The following is an 11,105-nucleotide window of genomic DNA, read 5'->3' on the forward strand; positions in this document are numbered from 1 at the left end:
ATAATAATAATAATAATAGACAAAAAAGTGAATGGTGGAACACAGCTAATAAGCTGGCTTCCTCCATTTTGGAGGATCATGCTGATTTTCTTTGCACCCCTGAGCAAATCCATAGTGCAGCTATTCCATTGAGATTAACTGATTTCACCGATTGACTGGGCCTTTACTCTGCAACAGATGGTGACTTCACCTGGAACCAAAGACCAGCCAAGAGCAAATGGCCTGTTTTTCACCATTAGATGTCAGGCTTCACACACACACTTTAAGGTTTTATCAACACTTTTAAACTATATACTATATATGTGGCAAAGCCTTTATAAAGCAACATTCAAACTGAAATCTGTAGTAAAGCTTTTTTGCTCTGGTTCATCCTTCTCTTTCATGCTTTTTCTCCTCTCATTCATTTCTTCTCACACTCTTGTAATAGACTCACTGTTTTTCTCAGTTTGTTTCTCATCTCTCAGGTACCTCTGCCTCCCAGCTCCTGCCAGACAGATGACTCATACTTCTGCTGGTGGTCTATGCGATGGCCTCCGTTAGAGCGCTCTGCCAGGTTCTACCCCAGTCAGGATCCACGTGACACTGGAGTGTTCGACATCATTTTTAAACATAACATAATTAATACATTTTGCACCTATTCCGATGTGGCTGAGTCTTCATTAGTAGTTAAGATTCAGTGTAAATGGCACAGGTAATTACTTTAAGATTCTTTTTATACAAAACTGTCACTCACTGCACAAAAGCTGCTGCTAAACCCGTAAAAATATAAAATGGTTAATGAGAGAAACTGAGAGATGGAGGGAGGGAGATAGAGAGAGGGGTTAAGAGCGAGAGAAAACGAGGAAGAATAATATAGAGAGGGATATTCTCTTCTAAAGCCTCTTACCATTAAGCATTTACAGCTTAAGAAAGGCACTGGAAGGTCAGTCAAGGAGGCGTGAACCAGGACATTACTGACACATTTTAAAAAAGAGGAGGATTGTGAATGTGTGGGCTCCCTTCTGTGGCTGTATAGGACAGCTGTGCAGCAGAGCCAATGGGCTTTTTACGCAAATTAAACGAGGAGAATTGTTTCCCCTCTCATCTTCTCATATGACCCTCCAGCGACTCAGGTTCCTGTTTAAATATTCACCTGGTGTCTCTTGGCGTCATCAGCTATTGAAATTTAAATCCAGGGGAGAGAACTTGAATGCGATAGGAGAGTGGCAGTGGGGGTGATTTTGGTTTTAATCCCACGGGAGTTTGAGTTTGTGTTTCACTCTCTTTAATTAAATAACTTTGTCAGGATGAAACATGTCAGTTTCATTGACTTTATTACTAATAATTTAAGGTCCAACAGTGAGGGCCCACCACTGCTGGAAAACACGGAATAAACACTCAAATATGCTCACAAAGGTCAGCAATGATTCACCATCAGTTCAGTCAATTCAATTTACCCCATTAAAACAGAAATGTCTGATAACTGAAGTGAGAACATCCATTTGCAATTGCCTGTCAGAACTGTTTCATGTCAAACAATTTCCAGTAATTTAATTGCAAAGTGAATCAATTTCCTGCGTTGATGTTAACTGATAGTGACTTCATCCATACTGGCTGTGGCCCCTAGGTCGCCTTGTTACTGCAGGTGCTGGCCCATGATAGTAGACTTTGTGGTGTTTATGATGTGTGGCGCATGTGTGTCAGAGCCACATTCTTGTTGTGATCACAGAGTGTTTGGTGCAGGAGATTTTAAAGGCGCAGTCTTGAATTTGGGGTTTTGACAGTTCACTTTCTGGCACAACAAACCTGATTCGATTCAAATCAACTCTTGTGGATTTGGCAGTTGGTAAGGTTGGTTTGGGTTGGTGTGAAAGCTGGACTCAACTGGACTCTGCAGGCTGAATGACCGGACCGAGATCTGCTTTTAAATGAATGCATCACTAATAATAATCTAATTTGATGCTAATACTTTGTACTTTTAATTAAGTGGGATTTTGAATGTATTTTTTACATCGTGGTATTGTGACTTTTACTTGAGTAAAAGAGCTGTGTACTTTTTCAACCACTGCCTCCATGCACTGGATGCCTATGTTGCCTAAACCACTAACTGTCTTTTTTGGATGCGCATTTTCTTGATGCGTTTTTTAAGTTGTTGTTTTTCAGTCAATTTTCTACTACTGTTCTGGACCATAACATTTGTTATAACTTTAACACAGATAAAACAATGATTATTTTTGTGGATACTGAATCTTAGTCATTGGCATACTGTCAAGGCCTCATGGGAGCACTTTTTCAGAACTGTCACGCTCACGTAAATGTGTTTGCAATCAGGCAAAAGTGGGAGGTTTGGAAATTAGATTGTCTTCTCCAAAACAAACCAGAGAGAGAGAGTGTGTGTGTGTGTGTATTTCTTTGCTAAACACTGCAATGTATCAAATCACAAAAAGATGAATGAAAATGTGAAACTTCAATTGTTTTAATTTAAAACTGCCACATCTGATCTGATTCGCAGTGGAAATTTTTTTTTTTTTTTCCAAATGAAATGATGTGCTAATAGGGAGAACAATTGTTGCAACAATCACTGAAGGCCGATGAAAAGTATTCATAACCTCCCATAAATATTGTCTTTCCTAGTAGAAAGCAGCAGTAGAAACTGATGGCTGCACTTACAAAAGTAAATTTTTTGGGAGAATTTAATCACATCTATGCAAAGATCAAGTTTTCAACATTTCCTCAGAAGTATATTTTCAACATAAATGTGCATAAACCACACTTTTCACATTTACAGGTTTCATTTTATCCCTTTTTTATTTTACACAACATAACAACACAGTACATGTTGTCTTTTTCTGTACAGAAGCTTTCCGGGAGCTTGTGACCAACACAGGCTGTAGTATACCAATGTCAGTGAAAAGCTCACAAGGTTTTTATGTTCTTTTTTTTAATTCTTCCCTTTAAAAAATATCAATTTCATAGGAGATACGTTAAGTCTTCGTCTGTTTGTTACTTTTTGTCTCAGTTTGTGTCTGTCTACATGTCAAGAAACGTCTGTACTCCTCAGTAGGTAAGAAAGGCTATGTGTGAAATCTCTCTCTTCCTTTGTTCGTCCCCTCCGTCCTAATCCCTCGTTGTGGAGCGTGGTGGAGTCCTAGATCCGGTTATATCATCTGTCAGAGGGTCTGTTAGTGCAAAAGAAGGCACCGACTGCTGTTCTCTTGCCACGGTATGGACAAACACTTCCTGTCGGCGTGTGAGCGTAAGAATGGTGTGCTTTTCAGTTCTTGGATTGTTTTTTTATTCCTCTTTTTTTCCTGTAATAATTCCCTTTTCGTGGTATTTTCAGATAAGGTGAGTGTGAATCGGGAAATGACGTGTCGAGCCCATTGTCTTGTTTTCTTTTGTGCTATAAAGTGGAACCAACGAGACAACTCAAGGACGCTACGAGACAACGCGAGTTATCCACCCGCCGAATGACAGATAGGAAACTGTCAAAGTGAAAAAACAAACTGTAAACTGAATAGAAAGAATTGTGGAGAAAAAAATATGAAAACGATACAAAAATAACAGGCTGAAAAAGAAAAAGTATGCTCATGCTTTCACCCAGAAACACACGGTCATCAACTCACACATCTATAAACAAAATGTTCCGACATGAACACACACACACACACCAAAAACGCACAACACACGCACTGTTTCATATGTCACAAACACACCTTTGTTTGTTAGCCTTCACTCACACACCTCTAAACAAATTCAAACTAACACACACACACACACACACACATAACTGCAGGCACACACTCACACAAAGGATGGACAATAATGAATAAAAACCAAAGTTTATTGGTTGCTGTCTCGTTCCAGTTCAAACCGTGCTTTCTAAGATCCAGTCCGAATCACACCGCCCTTTGTCCGAGTCTCCGTCACCGTCTTTCGGTAGAAGCATCCCGCTCATTGATTGGCTCCTTTTGTTCCGCATTATGCGCCCTAATTTGGGCGGTCCTCCTCCTCCGCCCTGATGGGACAAGTGAGTCTTTGAGCTGCCTCCTTCACTGAGGGAGTACCTCCTCCTCGCCCTGCTCCTCCCTCCCTCCTCCACAGGGAGAGTCTGGTACTTGGCAGGGTTGGAGGAGGAGGCCCGAGGAGCCCTACGTAGGATGGGCGTCTCTCTGAATCGGATGGAGGGGACGGGGCTCGGGGGGACGAGAGGGCTGGAGAAAGGAGAGGGGGCGTAGGGAGGAGGGGTTTGGTTGAGAGAGGTGGAGTTGTTGCGGTTGGTGTTGAGGTTCTCCAGAGGGGTGGAGGAGGGGAGGAGAGCAGAGGAGGCGGCGGAGGAGGAGGAGGAAGGAGGGCGAGGGGTGGAGGTGGGGAGATTTTCAGTAGTAGCCGTGGTGTTGGAGCAAGCGGAGCCTGGCTTACTCGTAGCGGGCTTCCGCTTTGGCTTATTTAGTGAACCGGTGGCGGTGGTGGGTGACGAGATGACAGCTCTCTCTTCACCTGCTTTCTCCTGTTCCTCGCCTCCAGCTGTTGGGCTTCTGGCTGCCCAAGGCTGGCTGAGAACAGACGTAGCAGTGGAGCAGTCAGGCAAGGAAGAGTCGGACGACTGAGTCATCGTATCCTTGCCGCCTCCTCCTCCTGCTCCGCTCCTTTTCTTTGAGCCTCCTGAGAGGTCATCTAATCCGATTGAGCCGTGTTTGGAGGCGCTGGGAGTCACAGTGCATCCCTGCGACTGCTGCCCATTGGTCTGTGAGTGAACGTTGGTCATCGACATCGAAACACCTTTACCCCCCTCACCAGGGTTACACACCTGTGGAAAAAACAGATGGAAGCAATGAGGTGTTGCTTCTTCCTTTCCCACTGAAATATGTAGGGCTGAGCAAACTGGCAAAAAATATTATTTTTTCATATCATGAAATAAATCAATGCAGTATGTATGTATGTTGAGCTCAAACATTACCTTTAGCTTAAAATGCCATTGTAGGTAATTTAAAGAGCGTGAAAATTAATAATAATATAAGCTGCAAACAGAATCTATTTAAATATATAAATTATACAAAATGATCATAAACTTCAACCATTTCAGTCTAGATCCTGCAGTGTGAAATGTTTGAAGGCAGCGACCTTATGTCTTGAGTCGGTATGATTAGCTTTGTTTCTGTCATATAATAGGTTGTTTAATATAACTTTTGAGAACATTTTCTATTACAGTCAGTAAGTGAGTGGACAGTTATTTTACATATTTATTAAAGTAATTTATTTGAAAAATATTTTTTTCTTACATGCCAGTTTTGTTTGGAATAGAAACAGATATTAACAGATATTCCAGATATTTCTTCCTCTGCCTTTTCATGATAAAAGTTTACAGATGTTTAAATAACAACAGCTAGAGCATTCCTAACCTGGGGCATGAGGTAACTGGACATTTGACTCACGTAAAGAAAGTAAACTCAAAAAGATGAAATATTTTAATGATAAAAATGAATTACTCATCAAGTCAAAATGATGTAGGAATCAAAGTGGATAAATATTAAGTCAAAATAATTATGTAAAGTCAAAATGATGACCCTTTAGCTCAGTGGTTAAGAAACAGTATGTATGACATTGATTCCAGTTAGGCATCTTTAGTACATGGAGAGCCTTGTGCTATCAATATGCAAATCAAATGAAAAAACTAACAAAAACAAAAACCCCAAAACCCTTAAAAACAACTTTCTGTTTAAAAATTGAATTAATTGCATTTTATGTTTATTTTTATCATTCCAAACCTTTTATGATTTTCTTTCCAGGCAGAAATGGGCTTCCATACTAAGGTCAATAAGACGTGATAATCATGTAGAACTATACAGAATCAGTGGGATATGGGTGGATGCTGCGATATACTGTTACTCAAATTTTCAAAAATGTCTTGTGAGTGTTGTCAGCTCATCAGAATTAGACCAGGCCAGCATACAGCCACCGCGTGAGTAATGCCAATCTACCCACATAATGAAAAGCTCTCTCCTCTTATTCTCTCTCCTATCTGGCCAGAGTGGATTAAGCGAGACAGACAGAGACCCACCTTGTACCGTATCATCAGTATAATGATGAAAACGAGCACAGAGGCTACTATTATCCCTCCGATGATGATGATCATAGTCCCGCCGAGGAACTGAGACTGCATAAAATGACACCTCATGTACTCTGACTCGGTGGTGAACTGCACACAGCCGACCACACGTGTGGCTGTCAGCGAGGTGATGACATCATCGTAGATGGCCAGCACGCAGAGGTCGTACTGGGTCCCTGCGGCCAGGTTGTTGACCAGGAAGTTCTTGCTTGATGGGGGGATCATTCTGTGGCAAAAGAGAGGGTCAGAGAGGGAGGGGAGAGGAAAGAAATACAAATGTTAAATCGTTGAGGGCATTAACAGAGTAGATGCACGTTGAGGAAGAGCAATGTACAATGGGAAGGTTAGGGTTTGGATTCCCACTTGGACCAATGTAACAGCTTTTTTAAAAGCTAAACCGTTGTAATTTATATTGTCTAACACGAGGAGTGGTTCTAGCAACAGTTAAATTTTTCAGATTTACACACCCAGTTAGGAAACATAGCAACATAAGCATTCATTTAGAAACATATTTTTGTCTTCCTGATGAATGGAACTCCAATAATCAGCGTCCTTCCAGCTCTGGTTTGATCTCCACCAGCTCCTGAGCAACTTATCTGGCTCTTTAGATGCTAAATGTGCCAGTTTGTTAACCAGCTACCAGCTGTCTGCTGTTTGGTGCTGGGCAGGTGGCATACAGTGGAACTCTTGCGCTGGTGGTACAACCAAAACAATGAGCTAAAAGATGCTAAAAACACTTCATGACATGAACTGCATGACACCTTTCAGAATCAAGTATTCATGTGATCCATTGTTAATATAAATGTAGTGATTATATTTGCTTTAAACAACTCTCATCACACAGCATCAGGAGCAATATAGGGTTCAGTATCATGACATCAGACATGTCGACGTGCAGCAGGAAGAGCTGGGGATCAAACCACCAACCTTCTGACTAGTGGACGACACGCTCCACCTCCTGAGCCACAGCCGCAAGATTACAAATGATTAAGAATCAATGCACTCAGCTCCACTGTGTATAGCTGGGTGCTGAATCCTCGAAAACCCCAAAGTCATCAGCAGGACAGGAGACCAATTAAATGATTTATTATTGCACGGGTGTTTCTGGTTGCCCTTCCTTAGGGTGCTAACTAGCAACAAAGTTCCACCCAGGCAGGGGTGGAGGCTACAAGGGACATGGTTTTCAGCTCGGGGTGAATCAATCCGGATTTGCTTTTAGACAAATACAAAGGTACTTTGCCACTTTGACTTGAAGTTGGTTATTCTTCACTGGATATTTGTCACATTGACTACAGGATTTGCACATTTGTCCTTCAGTTTCCCTTAAAGGGCTTGTCAGCTTTCCTGGATTTCCTCATTAAAATGCTAATGAAATTCCTCATTAAAACCAAGGAGGGCTGCTAGTTCACAGCTCGCGGCCTCATGTGCACTGAGAGGAGCAAAGGGCTATTTTGGCCAGGTTAAGCATCTGGTTTAGAGTTCGAGTTAAGTGAAGGTTAGGAGACATGTTAAGGTTTAATGGTTAGTATTAAGAGCTGGGGAATGAATGTAGCAGTAGGTCATTAGTGTGCCCTCAGTGGAATAACAGCACAAGGCTGTAAGAGTGTGTGCGTGTGTGTGTGAGCATCTATATGACCCTATGAATACTAATGGGACCATCTGAACGCTGGCTGACCATGAGTGTTCTCCCCTTTGCTTCTCTTGATGTTTTCATCACTATGGTGGTGAACCTTGGTCCCACACACACACACACACATACTTGCAATGCCATTATTTCTGTGTTGGGACACATAAAGTGACATTGAAGTGTGCAGGTTAATGATCGGAGCGAGTGTCCCCGGCACCTACAAGCTCAGATACAGGCAGCTACATTTGTATACACACACAGAGATTAATTTCCCTATTATTGCTGTGGCCTTGGGCTTCATTTGTGTGTGTGTGTGTGTGTGTTTGTGTATCACATTAGCCAGCATTACTGTAATATCTTTGTGTAAAATAATGTGTTTGTTTTAGAACTCTGTGTGGCCTGCACATTCTGGGTTTATCTTTTTCTTGCAGGCTTAAACACACTGCCATGCTCGCAAACAGAGACCACTGTTTACTGGCTCATTAATACTGTATTTCTCTGGGATATGCATTTACATGTATGTACAGGATTTTTTTTTAACATTTCTTGACCCTGAATGCTTCCACCCTCTGATTCTTCAATGCTTTGGACAGTATGGGAGCAAGACCTCAGCCACTAACACACAAGTAGACTGTGCATACAAATAAGGGGTGCCATAAGCATACTTAAAACTGACAAAACACACTCTTACACAGAGGTGAGCCTCTTTAAAGCTAATGTAGCTTTAGTGTGAGTACCTGTAGGCTGAATAAGATAAATATTAACTCCATAACACACAGACCAGACACAGCTTTAGTATTGCTGGGGCTTAATATTATTGTTTTTAATAATAATGATACATAGCCTCTAAATTGAAATGTTTCCTCTTTGGACAGAAAACTGAAGAGTTTTAAAGGGACATACAGTAAATTCCAGATGAAAAGCTTTTTTAAAAAATTTCTAACCAACCCTTTTTTCTAAAACACATGGTATTCTGTGTTGTTATCATGCAAAACGGTATGAAACTAAACATAGTATTTGCAGCATTTCAGCTGCTTATTAGATGACGCCATTTTTCTGATATAACCACAGTGGTTAAGTTTTGGTTGAGTATGTTCATGAATTGTCACATATGCTCTATAAAAACATATATAACATACAATAACAACTCTAAACAACTAAATAAACTATATAAAGTGTTACCAAACATACAAAAACATACAAATGGGTGACACAACGGGATTGGAGATGGAGAGCCGGTTCCAGTTTAGAACCGGTTCCAAATTGACAGATCAATCAGAAGTGTGTGCATCCAAGTAGATCAATTCCTTCCGATCAATGGTGGTATGTTTTTCCGATATTTGTGGATTGCACAATGACGTCAATCTAATGCGCCTGCGCTGCTGGAAACTTGCAACAAGACGGAGTTATGGTAGAGAGGAAGAACCGGTCCATTGGCTTCATTCCATGAAGAAAGGTGACAACAGTGCTAGTTGTAATGTTTGTAAAATGTAGTAATGTTTCAAGTAAGGGTGAATAAAACCATCAAAGGTAAATATCCTCTGTTATAATAACATTAGCGCCACGCAGGCAGGTCGATTTTTTCTTTAACTAAAAGAACCTAAATGAAAATGAATGCTGTACAAATCTCTCTAATTTCAGTCATTTTAGATGATGACAGATGGAGGGTCAGATGTATAAAACTCAACACAAAACAAGAAACATGCATACGCAGTCTTTTTGTCAGAATTATAAAACCTCAGATATCTGTTCCCACCTGTTTTTCCCTCATATATCTCAATCATCCTGAAATTGTGTGCACCTGCATGAGCCTTATGATCTTTACCACAATGTACTTTAAATGGCTAGAAACACACCCCAGTTGCCTGATTTCCATATGAAGGATCAACATTTAGCTAAGTTTTGCGGAGAAATGGTGGAAGCATCGAAGTGCAGTTTTACGGATGTTGAACTGAAGGTAATGGTGGATCAAACTGATAAAAGAAAATGTGTGTTATTTGGATCCCTAAGCTCTGGCATGAACAATATAATGAAGCAAAATGAATAGCAGAAGGTAACAGAGGCACTGAATGCTGATAGTTCCCAGCCTTGGACCTTGGAGTAATGAAGTAATGGAGTGCTGAAGTAGCATTGCGTTGCTGTCCTAGAGTTTGAAGGTATGTGATTTTCTTTTTTTGGATGGTCATGATAAGTTACCTTAATATTATGTTATTTAAAAATGATTGATTCATTTTATTAAAAAAATAGGCAAGTCAGGCTCACCTGCTCATAAATCACACAAATCATCAAAGGAATATTAGAGGAAATGTTTCAGTACTGCTTTAAAATATTACACATCTCTTAATGCCTAGAATAAAACTGACATAATCAACAACACATATCATGTTTGAGCTTGTGTGATTTGCATATATAGAATTGAACACTGGCTGTAGATAGGTTCATTCTGGATTAGTATGTTATGTTCATAGTGAAAGTAGACAATTGTGATTTGTAACAGTAACAGGCAAGTTAAACACCAACTGCTGCAACTGTATTAGATTACAAATGTGTTTTGGTTAAAAATCTATGAATGGGCACAAATGATGTACTTTGCTTGAGGCTTTGTTTGCTGCTTAGCCATGTATCCACATGAATAAATGACATTGTCTCTCTTCTACACCTTCAGAAACCATTGCTTCCAAAAAACCATTAGCTACATGACTTCTCCTGGACTCAGCCAACACCAGAATGTTTCTAAACAAAACCCATCCAACCGGACGGTCCGGCCAATGAAACTCACATTACATAGCTAGTTCTCATTGTCAACATGTAAGCCAAGCTGTCATCATTTATAATTCATAGATACAAGGAACAATCAAGATATTGACGATGTGTTTGTCGTATTTGGACCCTGTTCCGCTGCATGCTGAGTTCACAAAAGTACATTTTCATGCAAATGAGAGGATTTTCTCTTTTGTCTTGCATACGATTATTTCTTGACTGTGTGAGCCGTTAGCATTGTGAACTCATCCAAACTGACTCATTCATTGTGGCTAATTTCTTTGTGTCTGAGCTGGATCTTGCTGCCAGTATTTGAAGCCCTACAGTGGGCAGATGATTGCCTTGGCCGAGACTATTACACTAATCTATCTACTCTGCTCTGCCAAGCCCTCAGCCCAGGGCGCCTGTGTGTGTGCCTGTGTGTTTCTGGGTTTCATTACACTTTCATTACACAAGAGAAAGTGTGTGTGTGCATGCTCCTCTATGAGTATGCATTTGTGTACCTATGTCTATATGTGTCTGCAGTATAGGTGCGTGTGTGTGTGTACACGGTACATGCATGTGTGTGAGTTCCATTACAGTAATTTTCTCCTCCCATGGCCACCTCTTCTTCCCAGTGGCTGTCACTGT

General features: G+C 40.8%; 1 protein-coding gene across 1 annotated transcript in view; it reads right to left on the reverse strand.

Moving 5' to 3' along the window:
* Positions 1–2,797: 2,797 nt before the first annotated feature.
* lrfn5a (leucine rich repeat and fibronectin type III domain containing 5a) overlaps positions 2,798–11,105 on the reverse strand; it is a 25,778-nt gene continuing 17,470 nt past the window's right edge. The window contains exons 7-8 of the mRNA XM_035673413.1: positions 6,041–6,314; positions 2,798–4,789 (exon numbers count right to left, since the gene is read on the reverse strand). Of these exons, the coding sequence (XP_035529306.1) occupies positions 3,848–4,789; positions 6,041–6,314 (1,216 nt within the window). The 3' untranslated portion in view covers positions 2,798–3,847. The remainder of the gene's footprint in view (positions 4,790–6,040; positions 6,315–11,105) is intronic.

Source organism: Morone saxatilis, unplaced genomic scaffold, assembly GCF_004916995.1.
Source record: "Morone saxatilis isolate NCDOM2014 unplaced genomic scaffold, NCSU_SB_2.0 Contig3, whole genome shotgun sequence".
NCBI lineage: Eukaryota > Metazoa > Chordata > Actinopteri > Moronidae > Morone > Morone saxatilis.